Genomic DNA, 17367 nt, shown 5'->3' with positions numbered 1-17367 from the left:
TCCTGCCAGGCAGAACGGCTGCAAGAGCTGCTGGCCTGACCCAGTGCTCTAGACTTCGAGGCGGCCATGGCTGGCTCCAGCCGGGCAGCGCAGCTGCCAGTCCTGGTGTTCTGAGCAGTGTGGTAAGGGAGCGGGTGGTCCCAGGGAGTGGTCAGGGGACAGGGAACGGGGCAGTTGGATAGACATGGAAGTCCCGGGAGGCCTGTTGGGGTCGGGGTGGGGGTGTGTGTAGCAGTAAGGGCAGTCAGGGGACAGGGAGCAGGGGGGTTTGGATGGGTTGGGGGTTCTGAGGGGGGCATTCAGGGGGCGGGAAGTGGGAGGGGGCGGGGGCCAGGCTCTTTGGGGAGGCACAGCCTTCCCTACCCAACCCTCCATACAGTTTCGGAACCCTGATGTGGCCCTCAGGCCAAAAGTTTGCCCACCCCTTCTTTATAGAATTTCACCTACAAAAGCTGCAAACTTGACTTGGAAATTTTAGGATAAATGCCTTGTATTGTAAGCTTTGCTGTCCTTTAGTCAGTACTACTGAATAACAGTTTAAGAAAGAACCAAGGAGTTCATAGAATTTTGGCTTTAGTTAAATTATAACAACAACAAAAACTTAATATGATTCTTCTATCTGTTTACAAATAGGTTATCAGAATTTCCCAGTCATCGAAATAACTACGCTAGAACGTATCTTTCAGGATCAACTAATACAAGGTGCTCCGAGATAAATAAAACAAAAGATCCTAAATTCAGAGCTTCTTCTTTAGTAGACAATACAAAGACAGATCATAGACTGAAAACTGACTGTTCCAAAGATGTACATCACAGTTATTCATCTCACAATATGGAGGATGGAAAATCACACTCAGAAAGAAGAAACTCTCCATATTTACTCAGATATCCTCCTGAAGAGCTTTGTAATGACAGTTCTCGTGCCTGTTTCCAAAACTTTGACCACTACTCCAATAAGGGTAACAGAAGGGAAAGAGAAACGAAAAATGGTGAGCAGTATAGCAAGGCTAATGACAACAGGTACAAAAGAGATACATACCAGAGCACTGGTAACAGTACAGATAGTGAACAGGGAAACACAGACTCTCATCAAAACTTGCAAATATATTCAGAAAAATCTGGTAAAAGTGAGCTGCAGCAAGAAAGTAAGAGCAAAAAGCTGAAAGGTAGCCCACCTGTGGAAAATAGAACTGATAGGTGCGTTTCTACCTGGGAGAAACAAACAACCATTAAGGAGAGATCACAAACAGTTGAATCTCAAGGTGATGAAAAGGGTGAAAGGTCACAAAACATAAACAAACAGGACCTTGAAACACTTGATAAAGATGAGAAGAATTTTGCACAGAAAAACAAATCAACTGGAAAGCAACAAGAACAACCAAGAAGGTCTGGCCGAGTGAATAGTCCACATTCAAAGAATGAAACTGCAAAGAGCCCACACAAATCACATAAGTGCCCCGTGGAAGACTGTAGAAGAGGAACAGATGGAGACTGCAAGAGGGATAGGGGAGCAAGTGATCATAGTTCCCGAGAGGCAAGATCTTCACCTTCTACTTCCAGCAACAGAGAGCACAAACATACACGCTCCAAGGAAAATAGCAGCAGATATGAATGGGAAACTACATATTCAAAATCAGAGAGACACAGAACTGAAGAAAAAAGGAAAAGAGATGAAGAAAGTAGGCATCCTAGAAATGAAAGAAAAGTAACAAAAGAAATTACACACCAGACTGCAAAAGAATCCAAGAAGGTTACAGATGCTACAAAAAATGAGAGAAACAAATCGTCTAAACCAGAAGAAACACACAGAGTAGCAGATGGTTTAAAAGAGCACAAAGCTAAAAAAGCTAAAGAAGATAAAAATGGAACAAAAAAGGAAGATCTAAAACTAAGCTTTATGGAAAAGCTAAATTTAACTCTTTCTCCTGCTAAAACACAGCCTCTCTGTCAAAATAATGGAATAGAAACAGATTACAAAAAAGCCAGTAGTGAAGATAGTACAGAGACCCCAGGGCATACAGAAATGTTAACACCTGCCCAACCTATTAGTATTGCTTCAATAGAGCAAACCAAGGTTCCAGTTCAAACAAACTTGGAACCAAAGACACCTGTTTCTGAGATCAAAAGGAAAACTGAAAATGAAGCTTTGACAGAAACTCTAGACCTAGTGCAGGCTGAAGCTTTGGCAAAAACAGTGGATGCACTGCAACCTGAACTGACTAATGATAACACCGTGTCCCTTCCTGAGGCTGGAATAGAGATGGAAGAGGCAGACAAAACATGCACAGCTCCTGAGCTAGAAAGCCCTATGAATCATGATGAAGCTCGGAACATTGATTATGATGACTTGGAGACCATCAGTTCTGATGATTTTGAGTCCCATAGTGTCGCAGATGATATTAGACAAACGAAGTCAGACTCATTAATGCAAGTGGTAGATACCAATGATGGTGTGTCTGGAGAAAGTTTTGAGTATCCCGCCAAGGAAAACAGTGCTTTGAAAACCGTACCTTACAAGGAGGGCGTGACTACATCCGAGCCAACTGACGGGTATATACCAGCGGATGGGGACGTACCCGTAGTTGATCAAAACACTTGTAATTTGGAGCAAAACTTGCCAGAACCAGAAATCAATGTAGTAACAACTTCTCATAGTGATAAACTAGATCCTAGAACTAAAGCAAGAGAAACTAACCCAGTTCCTGCTGACGATGACAATTCAATATTAAGCATTGATCTCAATCACTTGAGGTACATTCCAAAGGTTATCAGCCCACTGAATAGTCCAATGCGACCACTGGCTAAAGCACTCAGGATGGAGAGCCCTTGCAAAGGACTTGTGAAGAGTTATAACAAAGGTATTAATTTATATTTTATCCTAGTTTTGTTTTTGATTTTAGATATCTATCCAAAATATGCATTAGTCGGAAGTAAAAATGATTGTCTCTTTGAGATTTTTAAACCCAGAGAATGCAATTTTGCTTTGTCTATGCCATTACTTACTTTTTCATATTCCCCTTTGTATGTACATTTTATAATGGGAGGGGCAGGGGTGTCTATGATTGCCTGATTGCAGTGGGCAATTGGACTTCAGTGTTTGTGATTCACACACATTACATTGGAGTGAAGGAATTTGTATTAACCTCATGCAAAATAAACACACGCAACATTGTCATTTTAAAAACTTAGTCATTCAAAAGATGGACAGACCAATTAAGGTATCTCATGTAAGTATCTGTTACCTTAGAGTTTATACATTCAATTAGGGTTGATTCATGAAAATTCATTTTATACAGTCCATTGACAACTATAACTTTTTGATCCACAATGAATGCATAAAATCTTCCAACATATACAGTAATAATTGTATTTGTTGGCGTCTATATATCTGTTTTTTCAAAAGGATTTAAACCCTACCTTAAATGGAAAAAATGATAGTAACCCAAACTATTGAGTCATTACTGACACCTACATAATATTTTGCACTTCTATGGCAAAGGATCTCACCGCTCTACAAACAGTAGTGAATTAAGCTGTCCAACATCCGAGTAGAGTAGAAAGTAGAAGTAGCTAGGTCTGATTGAAAGTTTTCCATCAACATTGTTTTTCAACAGAAGACTGGGGTTTTGTTTAAATGAATTGCTTTGCAAAAAATGTTTGGTTGTCTGTGGAAAATTTAGATTTTTGTTGAAATACACAATGCTCACAAACCAAAATATTTAATAAAAAACTGTGATTTTTGAAATGCTGCTGCAGTGTCTCATGGGAGTTGCAGTTCTGGTGCCGCACGCTCCCATTCTCTTTTATGAGCTGGGATCTGCAGCTGGACTTTATCTCCTGTGAGACACCTTGTCTTCTCTCCAAGAAAGGGGACTGATGCATTTTGGGAGATGTCCTACCAGAAAGATCAGCCTGTAGAGGAGAATGGGAGCACAAAGCACCACAGTGACATTTCAGAATTGCATTTCAGCTGAAAACCAAAACATTAAAATTCTTGCCTAAAATTTAAAATTTTCCATTGGGGATGGGGGCACATGCACACACTTTCTGATCGCCTCTAATGATATCTCTAGTTACAGATGGTAGACTGGGATCAAAGGGAGCACATTTTTAAAGGTACTGAGGGGCCTAAAGAGGCAGATCAATGCCTAGATGCTTTTGAAAACCCCAATAGATGTTGATCTCATCTTTAGGTGCCTAAATAACTTTAAAAAATTGGCACCAAATGACTTACCTGTGGGAAAGATGGGAATTGGAGCTGGATCTCCCAACTTCCAGAGGTGTGTGTTAGCCACTAGACTATTCTTCCCCTCAGTTAAATGAATTTGAATGTCTAAATATGTTTTATAAATATGAGATAGTCAGGATGAAAGTAGCAGAAAATTTCATACACAAATAATCATTAGAGTGTATTCATTGAGGAGAAATGGGAGAGGGTGGAGAGTTTTTAAATCCTTACTTTCTGCAAAACTCAATTTACTTAGTCCTCTGGAACTCTGCCTATTACACTTGACCAGCAACTCTTAAGCCTTTTCATCTGAACAGCCATTCATAAATTTGCATACGTGATATTTAACGTAACAGCAAATATAGCTGATACTAGTTATAAGAAAATAGAAATAGGGGACCTGAGGAGATTAGACCCCAAGTAGATAAATGCCAAATGAAGGACTATCATTTTAAAGTGCATCCCTTTATTTATTTATTTATTTATTTATTTTTTTAAATGCATCTGGTCTAGGACTTGAGCTGCCATATTCCAAAGTGTGTGTGTGTGTATTAGTACCTTTATAGCTCTGTGTAAACTTGTCTTTTTCACCAACAGAAGTTGGTCCAATAAAAGTTGTTACAGTACCTCACCAACCATGTTTCTCTAATATCACGGGACCAACACGTCAATAGCAACACTGCACATATCTCAAAGTAGTAATTTTTATCTTTAAGTTAGACAAATACGGGGGTGGGCAAACTATTTTTGGCCTGAGGGCCGCATTGGGCTTCTGAAACTGTTTGGAGGGCCAGGTAAGGAAGGCTGTGCCTCCCCAAACAGCCTGGCCCCTGCCCCCTATCCGCCCCCTCCCACTTCCTGCCCCCTGACTGCCCACCTCAGAATCCCTGACCCATCCAACGTCCACCCCCTGCTCCTTGTCCGGACCGCCCCCTCCCAGAACCCCTCTCCCCAGCCGCCCCCCCCAGGATCCTACCCCCTATCCAAACCCCTCCTGCTCCCTGTCCTGCCCCTATCCACACCCCCGCCCCCTGACAGGCCCCCCCAGGGACTCCCACACCTATCCAATCCCCCCATCCCCTTATCATGCCGCTCAGAACACCAGGACTGATAGCTGTGCCGCCAAGCCGGAGCCAGCCACACCACCACGCAGTCTAGAGCACCGGGGCAGGCCAGCGGCTCTTGCAGCCGCGCTGCCCGGCAGGAGCTCGCAGCCCGCCCTGGCGGCACGGCAAGCTGAGGCTGCGGGGGAGGGGGGGACAGCAGGGGAGGGGTCGGGGGCTAGCCTCTCAGGCCAGGAGCTCAAGGGCCGGGCAGGATGGTCCCGCGGGCCAGATGTGGCCTGCGGGCCGTAGTTTGCCCACATCTGCTCTAATAATAGTAGCCATTACATCTGTTTTTGATAGGCAAGAAGTTACTGTCTCCCTTAGTCCTGAAATTCAGTACTCCTCTCTATTATAACTCCTGCTTAGTTCTCCCAGGATACACTTTATGCATATGCTACTACTTTATTTTGACACCTTTTACTTTTTGCTTTAGTTTATTAAAAGTTTGGTTAGGTGGAAAGTTCAGGAGAGTTATTGCATAAAGAAAGCTGAAGAATATTGTTTAATAACAAAAGTTGCAAAACTTGTAGAAGGTAATTAAATGTTATGTAACAGTTAGATATCTTTGTGTCCATTCCTTTCCAAAAATCATTAATGGAATAACAGTTTTACTGCTCTGGAAGCGATATAAAATGAATGTCTAAGAACACTGGCTTCAAACAGAAGAACGTTTGTTTGGGGAAAGTAATTATTTTGAATTCATATTTTCTCTTGTTTTTGACACTAAGTGTTGTGAGATGTCAGTGACAAAAGAATATCTAATACCTATGTAATTAAAAATATAAAAGAATTTAATAAATATGGGTGACCAACAAACAAACCCAAACAGCTAAAAATCTTAATCAAATAGTATTTACCACTTAATTACGCATATGTAGATATTTTCTTTTTATAATCGGGAGCCAAAATCTGTCTCTTGTAGCTTGATATTGTACTAAGCCTAACCAGATGACTTTAAAAAAAAAAAAAAAAACTCCTAATGGATTGTTTTTAAAATAAGGTATTAAAAATTGAAAGATCAAACAATTGGTACACTTGATTGTGAGGAGAGAGAAAAAGCAATTTTTGAGTTAGGAGTATTAAAAAAAATCCTGACCTTTCCCCTTGTCTCCCACATTTCTGTAATTCAAACAGCTAAACTAAACACTTGTTTATCAAAAATTAATAGGAGGAAGAATCTCTTCTGCTGTAGAGTTTGGTTTAACCTCTGGAGTAATCTTTTATCTTAAAGTTATCAGCAACTGAAATGAATTTATTGTGTCTGTAGTGCCTAGTGTGATGGGTCCCGATCGTTACTTAGTAGATTCATAGATTTTAAGGACAGAAGGGACTATTACATCCCTTTTGGTAGCCCTGATGCAGAGAAATGAATGCCAAAGTAAATGGATTTATGCTACATATTTTGACCTTATATGAAACCAGTAAAAGAAAATCAGAATTCGTGTGTAAATCTTGTTACGCTTCGTGGTTTCATAGTTGGATTCTAAGGACACAATCTTGCACAATATTAGCATAACAAGTAACTTACTGGCGTAAAGAGTAAAATAGTGAAAATTTTCAAGCATTTTATTTTTCTTCAAAATATTCAGTGCAGACAATAATATTTTCACCAAACAAAACTTGCATAATCCATTCTTGTTTTTAATCTTAAAGACCTAAAAAAATCCCACTGACATCAATGGGAGCAGAATGAGGTACTTATTTTTTATCTGTAATCTGCTTTCTCAATGTTGTTCATATCTACCAGAGTTTAAGATCAAATATACTGAGTAGAAGCTGACAATTCTAAACAGTTAAGCACCCAGTTCTAATAAAAGGTAAACCACTGAGTCGTCTGGATTTTTCCTAAAATGTTTGCTCTGTGTGGAATTGTGTGTTTATGGATGGTTAACAAACTATTCTCTTTATAGATTTAACCTCTGAAAGCACAGTTGCCTGTCCCTCAAAGACTCTGTCAAATGAAGTAAATAAAGAAAATCAAAAGCCAGTTTGCTCACCTGACAAACACTTAGAGATGGAGTCCCAGCTGAGCATATCCTCGGATGAATTAGAAGAAGGAGAAATTGTAAGTGATGATGAAAAATCCAAATCAGAAAGAAACTCTGAGAATAGTAAAATATCAAGGGGAAGAGCTTCTCCTGAAACACACAATTTGAGCAGCAGTCCACATAACCAAATGAATAAAACTGCATCTTGCAATGAAGATAGTGGAAAATTAGTTTACAAAAAAGGAAATGCAAACAAAAGTAGAGAAAAACATAAAAGTGGAGCTACCAGATCGTCAAAGGAAAGAAAGAAAAATAAAACTGTGAGCATTGCTTGCCTTGAAAAAATAGTTCAAATTATTCTTGAACCTTCTACAGTACAAGAAATTATGCAGATGTTAAAAGCTATACGAAAACAGATAAGGAAAAATTATATGAAGTTCAAGATGCATTTCCCAGTTCAGCATTTTCACAGAATTATAGAATCCGCTATTTTGAATTTTACATCATTGATAAAGTACCTCAACTTTTCCAAGATGTCTAGATTAGGTGAGACTTTAAAATTGACACTCTGTGAAACTATAGAGTCTAAACTTAGGCATGTTAAAAAGAATGCAACAGTGGAACAGCTTTTTGAACAACAGCTGTCAGATATGAAAAAACAGTTGTGGAAATTTGTGGATGAACGGCTTGATTACTTATTTGAAAAAATAAAGAGAATTCTAGTAAAACTCTGTGATTTAGTAAGCATTGGAAATGAGAGTGATGAAGGAAAGCTTGAAATCAGAACTACACAAAAACAAAAATGCACAACAGGTCATAAAAATGATGTACAAAAATCCAGGAAAAAGTCCCTAAAAGTAAAATCTCAAAAGTCTGAAGAATATGTCCTTCCTAAACCAGTGGTAAGTTATCAACCATTTAACAAGTGTCACCATGACAAAAATAAAACAGATGCACCAAAAAATGTGATTACAAAATGTCTAAATTCCATTGATAATACAAGGAACTCCCAAACCCAAGTGCTGCCCTCTAAGGAAAATAATTTGCAAGGCACCCTAACTCCACTGAAAAGTGCAAGATATGAAAAGGAAGGCTTTCACATGGTCAGAGATGCTCACAAGTCTGATTTTAATTATGAACTTCTTACAGAACAGCAGACTTCTAGTCTTACATTTAACCTAGTGAGTGATGCACAAATGGGTGAAATATTCAAAAGTTTGTTACAAGGCTCTGATCTTTTAGAAAAAAGCATCAGCAGCATTGATACAGATCAGTGGGAGTTCAGGACACCAGAAAAACAGATCCTGGAAAGTCAAAAATGCAGAAATAATCCTGCTTCTGTTATAGAAGAGGCAGTTCCAATAGAGGCCTGTGTGAAATCTAGACCAGTAGAGGGTATTAATTGGCCTGCAGTTTCACCTGAAAGAGCCTCATCTTTATCATCTAGACTTCAGATGCCAGTTGATCCAGATGTTCTGGATGAAAGCTGTATGTTTGAAGTTCCCCCAAGTGCAGTTTCCAGCAAAGATGATGAATGCAGTTTACAAAGGAATAAGTCATTTGTTTCCTCTATACTCCTTGAAGATCTAGCAGTTTCTTTAACTATTCCATCACCTTTGAAATCGGACGCTCACCTTAGCTTTCTGAAACCTGAAAACACATCCGGTTCAACTCCTGAGGGAGTTCTTAGTGCACATTACAGTGAAGATGCTCTTCTTGAAGAAGAGGATGCTACCGAACAAGACATTCATTTGGCTTTAGAATCTGATAATTCAAGTAGTAGATCAAGTTGTTCTTCATGGACAAGTCGGCCTATTGTTCCTGGTTTCCCTTGTGACCCCAGCCTACCAATGCAAGCAGTAATAATGGAGAAATCCAATGATCATTTCATTGTTAAGATAAGACGTGCAGTGCCATCAACATCGCCAACCCTTGATCAGACTACCCTGACAGAGGAATCACTGGTATCCTTAACCAAGAAAGAAAAGGAAGAAAATATATCTGCCAAAATAAAAAAAGATAATCAGGATACCACAGGCACAACTGTGGAAGAAAAAGATTCTAAGAGCGATATGAATGTCATTGATTCCACTGATGAGCTGTGTAATGTCAGTTCTAGACAAGAACAAGCTCATGATTTGCCTGAGCCCCTTAAGAAGCCACATAGTGCCACTGGAAAAGATGATGCTCCTAACTTGTATAAGCCCTTTTCAGAAACATCAAACAAAAATAGCCATGGTAGTGAAAACACAAGTGAAGACTTTAAGCTGTCTCAGATGCATGAATTGAAAGTGCCTGAAAACAAGAGAGAAATATCTAACACTTCAGTAGAAAGTCCTGTTAAAGCTGAAGTTGCTTTTCCTTCTGAATGCAGTGTTGATGCATATATAGATTTGACAGAAGATATTGCCAATGAAAGTGAAGTAGATTTATGTAATCTTGCAGTGGAATCAACTTTAAAAGTTGCAGAACAGGAAATTCATATAGGAAACTTAGATAAAGGTGATACAAAGGAAGAACCATTGGAGTGCAGTGTTAATGCATATATCGATTTAACAGAAGAGCTTTCCAGTGAGATTAAAGCAGATGAGTGCAACTCTAAAACAAAATCCACTTTAAATGTTGATTTGGGATGCCAGACAAGTCTTGATAAAACTAGCAAAAAGAGAAAAAAAGAGTCTGTAACAGACAATTCCAAGTCAAAAAAAACAAAAAAGGAAACTGAATCAGCTAGTGAAAGAAATGATAAAAGTAGTAAGAAGTCTGAGGAGAAAGGTTTAGCTCCCAAAAGATCTTCCAGTAAGAGGACTGAATTGCCTGAGAATAAAGATCCTTCAACTTCCTCCACGTCGCCACGTAGTCTATATGCCAAAAACATCATTAAAAAGAAAGGAGAAGTAGTTGTTTCTTGGACAAGGTAAGAGTATTGACAGTATACTCTCTTGGTGGAGGATGGGGTCTGGAGACATGTTTGAAGTACGGGGATAAAAATTAGTTTAGTGGGTGACTGAAGTTCCATATTTCTACAGAATAAACACAGTAATGGCCACAGCAGTGCAAGCCTCCCCCGTGCTGCTATAAGTTGAGCCTTTCTCAGCCTTGTTCAGAAAGGACCTCCTACGTTGTGAGAGTGATCTAGTCTCCATAGCCATTTAGTTCTTGATCTCTCTTCTGAGGGTGCCAGTTAGTGTTTGTGTGGGTTGTCTTTTTTGTTTTTAAACCATATTGACATCTGTTCACTGGAAATGGGTCTGAGACACTAACTCATTTCACAATCCACTGAATGGCTATTGGAAGATGGTGTTTTTTCAGTCACTTTATGTGGGTTGGAATCAGAAAGGTGTCCTAATGGAAAAGTATTCCATATCTCATAATTTCTGATTTATCTAGCCTCCCAGCAGTGATTTTTGTTTTGTTTTGTTTGGAATTACAGATGAAATTCAGTGTTGATAAATTCAAAGTAAGGCATATTAGAAACCGTAATCCCAACTATATATACAAAACGATGGGGTCTAAATTAGCTGTTACCTCTCAAAAAAGAGATCTTGGAGCCATTATGAATAGTTCTCTAAAAACATCCTATCAATGTGTAGCAGCAGTCAAAAAAGCTAACAATGTTAAGAACCATTAGGAAAGGGAAGATAATGCCTCTATTTAAATTCATGGTATGCACACACCTTGAATATTGCGTGCAGTCCTGGTCACCCCTTCTCAAAAAAGATATAGTAGAAATGAAAAAGGTACAGTGAAGTGCAACAAAAATGGTTAAGGGTGTGGAACAGCTTCTATATGAGGAGAGATTGAAAACACCAGGATTGTTCATCTTGGAAAGAAGACAACAATATGATGGTCTATTAAAATCATGAATGGTGTGGAGAAAGTGAATAAGGAATTATTATTTGTTATTTATTGTTTATATATTTATTGTTTATTCCTCCTCATAACACAAGAACACAAGGGGTCAGCCAATGAAATTAATAGGCAGCAAGTTTAAAACAAACAAAAGGAAATACTACTTCACACAACACACCCAATCTATGGAACTCGTTGCCAGGGGATATTGTTAAGGCCAAAAGTATAACTCGGTTCAAAGTAGAATTAGATATGTTCATGGATCTTTCCTCCATCAATGGCTATTAACCAGGATGGTCAGGGATGCAGCCCAGTTTTCTGAGTGTCCCTGAACCTCTGACTGCCAGATGCTGGGGCTGGACAGCAGGAGATGGCTCACTTGATAATTGTTCTGTTTGTTCCCTTTGAAGCATCTTAGAGAGACAAGGTAGGTCAGGTAATATCTTTTATTATTGGGCCAACTTTTGTGGGTGAGAGTGCTTTCAAGCCACACCGTGCTGCTGTTCGGGTCTGGGCTTGTGTGGCTTGAAATTTCTCTCTCTCTCCAACAGAAGTTGGTCCAAAAAAGAGATTACCCACCTTGCCTCTCTAATATTTGGGGATCAACACAGCTGCAGCTGCACTGCATACAACTTTGAAGCATCTGACATTGGCCACTGTCAGAAGACAGGATACTGTGATAGATGGACCATTGGTCTGACCCAGTATGGCCCTTTTTGTGTTCTTGTATAACACTCCTAAATTTTTAACATGAAACATGGCTCCAGAGCCACATGCGGCTCTTCAGAAGTTAAAATGCAGCTCCTTATATAGGCACCAACTCTGGGGCTGGAGCTACAGGCATCAACTTTCCAATGTGCCGGGGGGTGCTCACTGCTCAACCCCTGGCTCTGCCACAGGCCCTGCCTGCACTCCACCCCTTCCTGCCCCTCCCCTGAGCCTGCAGTGCCCTCGCTCCTCTCCCCCAGAGCCTCCTGCATGCCTTGAGACAGCTGATCAGGGAAGGAGGGGGAGGCCCTGATCGGAGGGAGGTGCTGGGAGCAGGGTGGGAGGGATCTGATGGGGGGCTGCTGCTGTAGTACTGTGGCACTTTGGCAATGTATGTTCCTTCTCAGGCTCAGGTTAGCCACCCCGAGTTAAGATGTTGAGAGTGCGCTACAATTTATGATTTATGAAATCTGTTCTAATTCAAATGCCTGAAGCTTTCTCCTCCTGCTGAACTACCTCCTAAAAGATTATGAAGAGTTCATTTTAAATAGCTAGTCATCACATAAGTTTAATTTTATATACTTTGAGTTCTTGTGGAATTTCTAAATAACATACTTTGCACTTATTGGCATATAGAACATTTCATCCAAAGATTTCACAAACAAACAACTGACTCCTCACAGCCACTCTGTGAAGGTGGTATATATGCCCATTTTACAGATGGCTACACTGAAGCCTTGGCTACACTGGTGCTGTACAGCGCTGCAACTTGCTGCGCTCAGGGGTGTGAAAACGCACACCCACCCCAAGCGCAGCAAGTGCAGCACTGTAAAGCGCCAGTGTAATCAGCACCTGCAGCGCTACACGCTCGCTCGCAGCACTGCAAGCTATTCCCCTGCGGCAGCACTGAATCCCCAAGTATAGCCAAGTTCTTAGGCACAAAGAGGTTATGAGCTATCCAAAGGTCACATAGTAAATCAATGGCAAATTTGGGAATAGAATCCTAACTCTTTTCTGCTTTTGATCACTCTACTCCTATGTAGATAATAGGAGTGTGGGGAAATGAAATAACCGGTACTCTTAAGAGTAGCATGTTTGACTTTTTGAGTCTGGAGCAGGGATCAGCAACCTTTGGCACGCGGCCTGCAGGGTAAGCACCCTGGTGGGCCGGGCCGGTTTGTTTACCTGCCGCTTCCGCAGGTTCGGCCGATCACGGCTCCCACTGGCCGTGGCTCGCCGCGCCAGGCCAATGGGGGCTGCAGGAAGCGGCGCAGGCCGAGGGATTCAAAACTTCAAAATGTGGGATCTGAGTTCTGCACAAATGGTAGAAAACTAGGGGTTAACATGGTAGTACAGTGCCCTATGAAATTTGAAGACCATGGTTTTGAATACTATAGACCTAGGTTCTAAGTCTCTAGGCTGAGTAAACTTCATTGCACCTTTTATTGTACAAATATAGGGGAAGAATGAGAATCTTTTATTCCAAAAATTTAGTCTGCCTGTATATCTATATTAACATGTGCTTGTATGCAGCAACACTGCTGTTAGCTTTACATCAGTAAAAGGAAGTGCCTGCCATCAGTTTCATAGCACTGTTTTAATTAATGTTTCATAGTTTGGGAACAGTGGGGTTTGTGTGTCAAAGTAATGTTTAGAAATTAATTTAATCTTGGAATTTTTTCTTTAGAAATGATGACCGTGAAATTCTATTGGAGTGTCAAAAAAATGGACCATCAGGAAAAACATTTATTTCCATAGCTGCCAGGCTAAACAAAAGCCCAAATCAGGTATATATATTTATTCTAGTTGGACTAGCTACTGTATTGCTACATTTCTGATTGCATAGTCCTGGACCAATATTTTTCTTCAAAGCACTTAAGGACAGAGATGTCAGGCTTCACAAATCAGGAATTATTTTTGTTCTTGTACATGTAGTTGGGGATTGTAAGAAGGGGAAATCTCTCAGATTCTCTTGGGTTTTTTTATTTTGAATCCTAAGCGTTCGTCTTTTGTATGTCTCAAGTCCTTAGGCAGGAATACTATGTCAAAAATAAAGTAGTACTGGACTCCATCTGTCTTGAATCTCAGTAATTATGATGGAGAATGAAGATTTCAATCACTGAAAGTGTAAAGTGGAGCAGAAGACCCATTTACTGTCATGTTCCTAAATCCTTTGGGCACTTTTGAAAAATCTCCCCCTAAAATTCACAAAACAAACTAATGAGTTGAGAGACGAAAGAACAAAAAAATCTAGATAGGTTTACATCTAGAAATTCTAATACTGGAAGATTAATCTGACCTGGTAGATGTTGAAATCCAGAACACTAATAATGTGTGTTTTGTTTTTTCTCCCCTTAGGTTTCAGAAAGATTCAAGCAGTTAATGAAGTTGTTCAAAAAGTCGAAGTGCAAGTAGCTATTAAGCAAGCTGCTGTTGTGATACAGAGTTTTGCTGTTGTCAGCAACGACTGACTACTCCAAGTACACACTTACGGATACTGTGGGAAGTATCCAAGTCGGAACACCTAGTTCAGTAAGCTGGTGCACAGTCGTTTATTAGCTCACTCTTCTCCATACAGTTGAAATGCTTCATCTCGGCTCAGATAGCAACAAGCATTCATTCTTTCAGCCTCGTCTCTCAATAGTATGTCAGCCATATGTGGGGAAAACAAAAACCAAACAAAACCAGCAGGCTGAATGAAGGAGAAAATTCCTGTACAAATGGAACAGTGTGAATTCAAAACTGTGGAAATTCGGTTGTTGGTTAAACTTGTTACATAACTGCGGAAACTTGCTCAGTCAGATAAAGCTAGTGAAACCTATTAAAGGTGCTGTAAACAGACTTTGTGTGACAACGTCAAACATGGGTTTTGTAAACCTAAATAATTGCCTGGAGTCCAATTGCTAGGAAATCTTGGGTGTGTAAAACATCAAAATACTGTTTTTGTTTGTTTTTGTTTTTTTGTTTTTCCAAATGTGAATTTAAAATACAGTTCCTAATAGGAATAATCCTGAAGTCAGTTGTTCTAGTAACTAGATTATCACATAATGAGAGAGTTGATCCTTTCCTACTGCATGAATTGCTAACAGTGGAATTCATGTGGGGGAAAAATCGGACATTGTGTCAAGGAGTTAAACTAGTAATTAATTCAATGGCCAGTTTTTCAGATGACTGCTTATGTTCTGCGATTGACTGCTGTGGAGTATTCCTTTACTAAGGGCTATTTTGAAGGTGAAAAGTGGCTGTTCAGACTCTGTTTCAAAAATCTTTGTCTGTTAAATTTTGAACAGCTGAATTTTTCCTTCAGAAGAAATGTATAGGTAATACAAATTTACAAAAAGTTCATGTCATTTTGCCAAAAGTTTATCCTCTAACTTGCATCTTAGAAATAGCCATTTATTTAAATAGCATCCTTCAATATGTGGGGGGTTTGGGCACTAAAATTTAATATGATTTAATCACCTTAATTTAAATGGTTTAGAAACATGGACTTTTGTAATTGCCTTGTAAAAGGCGATTTCATACCCGGGGGAAAATCCTTTTCTAAATAGCCACTGAAAGCCTACGTCAATTTAATATACTTGAGCATCATCATGTCAATCTTCAAAAGTTTCCTTGCATAAGATGTCTAACTGTATGTGTTTAACTCTTTAAAATCTTAGAAATTGTTAACTTATATGTTAGTATACTATCTTTAAAATACACATTACCATTTTATAGGTTTTTAATAAGTTTCTTTACAGATGCCTCTTTAATCACAGTCTGCTAACTATGCACTAGACAAATTTGTAATTTGAATGAATAGATGTCAGGGTTCAGGACCAGATTCTGTGGGTCTTTACTCCATCAAAACATAAATTGAAATAACCTGGAGTTTTGCCTGAATAAGAACCTTGCCCTGGTTTACTAACTTCAGTTTCATGCTACAATTTAGGTTGGCTTCCATTTTTTCAAAAGCCAACAAACCCTTATTATACCATCAGCACACCATATGTTATTCCCCTGCCACATATGTCCTCAGAGGAACAACATATTAGACATACATATGTCAGAACAAACATATTAGAACTAGAAGCCCAGTAGACTGTCGGATTATTCCTTGACAATTCTGCTGTTATGTTTTCTGTTTTGCGAGTATTACCTATGGAGTCATGACTGTTATATTGCCAGAAAGTATGAAACCTGTGTTTTATATAGCACCCTATACAATGTTAGAAGTAGTGAATTATTTAAACATAGGTTGTGGTGTTGCAATTGGCAGTTTTCCATCTTATAGACACTTGCTACTAAAACTTGATTGCTTTTAATGATCAAATTCTGTCCTAAGGCACACAAGGCCGCCCCCAGTGATTTCAGTGGGAGTTTTTGTATGCGTATCTGTATTGGCCCTAAAAATTATTTGTGCCAATTGTTAAAACTATAAGTAAACTGATTAACAAGTCTATTCTCTGTATATTCAGTTTGCAGAGTTGCATTTGCTTGCTCTTCTGGAATAATTAGAAGTTGCTGCTGGGGAATGTTAAAAAAAAAAAATTCTCCTTATAGAACAAAATGTGTACAGTATCAAAGGCACTAAAGAAAAGCTAATGGCTTTCAGTGCTTGACCTGCCTCTTCCCCCTCACAAAAGCAAGCAATAAATATTATTATAAAGCACACTTGGCCCCTCTTCCTGTTTTTCTATGTTCATAACTAAGAAAAATGATTGGTTTAGTTCTGACTTGAATTCCTTTGTTGTAAATTGTTAAACTATTTTTTTAAATGTTGCCTATTGTAAGTATGTGTACAGGTTCCCATATGGCCATGTAAAATATCTTGTGTATATATGTATATATAGTTTGTTTAGCCAAAGATTTTTAACTATGTAAAACTCCAAGTTTATTTTGTATAAACTGTTTGCTTACTGTAAGAGCAATGCAAAAAATAATAAAACCTTGTAAAGTTCACACTTATGTTCTTGTTGATCAAATGTTGGCTTGAAGTGTTTTGTACCATTGTTTGTAATTTATTCAATAAGAATTTTGATACCATATATGCAAAATGTACTGTCTGTAAACCTACAGTCTAACTTGTAAACCTCAGGTAAATGAAAACAATTTGTCGCTAACGGTGTGGCTCCTGCTATGCAGCAGCATTAAAGCTGCTTCTATAAAAAATGAGGATGTTGGGGAAGTTCTTCTCCCTTTCCTCCACCTGAACAATAAACATAAGTGTTTAGCCAGCACTCTGATTACGTGAATTATGTATTGGCTTATTTTTAAGTGAACTATTAATGTGTTAAACATTTATGTGTCTACAAAATGACTAGATGGGAAACTGAGCCCTCCTTTAAAAACACTCAAATGTTTCTTAAAATATTTGAGAATTGTATAGTTTCCTCTCCCTCTTTCCAAAGTGTACGTGTTGCTGCTGTGAGATTAACATCTAAATTTAGTAACACATGAGGAAGATGGTTTTCCATGGAAAGTAGATAATGTAGTAACTTCC

At 39.1% G+C, this 17367-nt stretch overlaps 1 protein-coding gene across 5 annotated transcripts in view; it reads left to right on the top strand.

The window, feature by feature from the left end:
• CASP8AP2 (caspase 8 associated protein 2) overlaps positions 1-17125 on the top strand; it is a 30911-nt gene extending 13786 nt beyond the window's left edge. For all 5 annotated transcript variants that reach the window (XM_034766034.1, XM_034766033.1, XM_034766035.1 and 2 more), the window contains 4 exons: positions 634-2858; positions 7245-10239; positions 13570-13669; positions 14241-17125. In XM_034766034.1, coding sequence (XP_034621925.1) covers positions 634-2858; positions 7245-10239; positions 13570-13669; positions 14241-14297 — 5377 coding nt within the window. In that variant the 3' untranslated portion in view covers positions 14298-17125. The remainder of the gene's footprint in view (positions 1-633; positions 2859-7244; positions 10240-13569; positions 13670-14240) is intronic.
• The last annotated feature ends 242 nt before the right edge of the window (positions 17126-17367 follow it).

This window comes from Trachemys scripta, chromosome 3 (genome assembly GCF_013100865.1).
Source record: "Trachemys scripta elegans isolate TJP31775 chromosome 3, CAS_Tse_1.0, whole genome shotgun sequence".
In the NCBI taxonomy this organism is placed as follows: Eukaryota; Metazoa; Chordata; order Testudines; family Emydidae; genus Trachemys; species Trachemys scripta.
The sequence above is the reverse complement of the archived record's forward strand: the minus strand, read 5'-3'. Positions and strand labels throughout refer to the sequence as shown.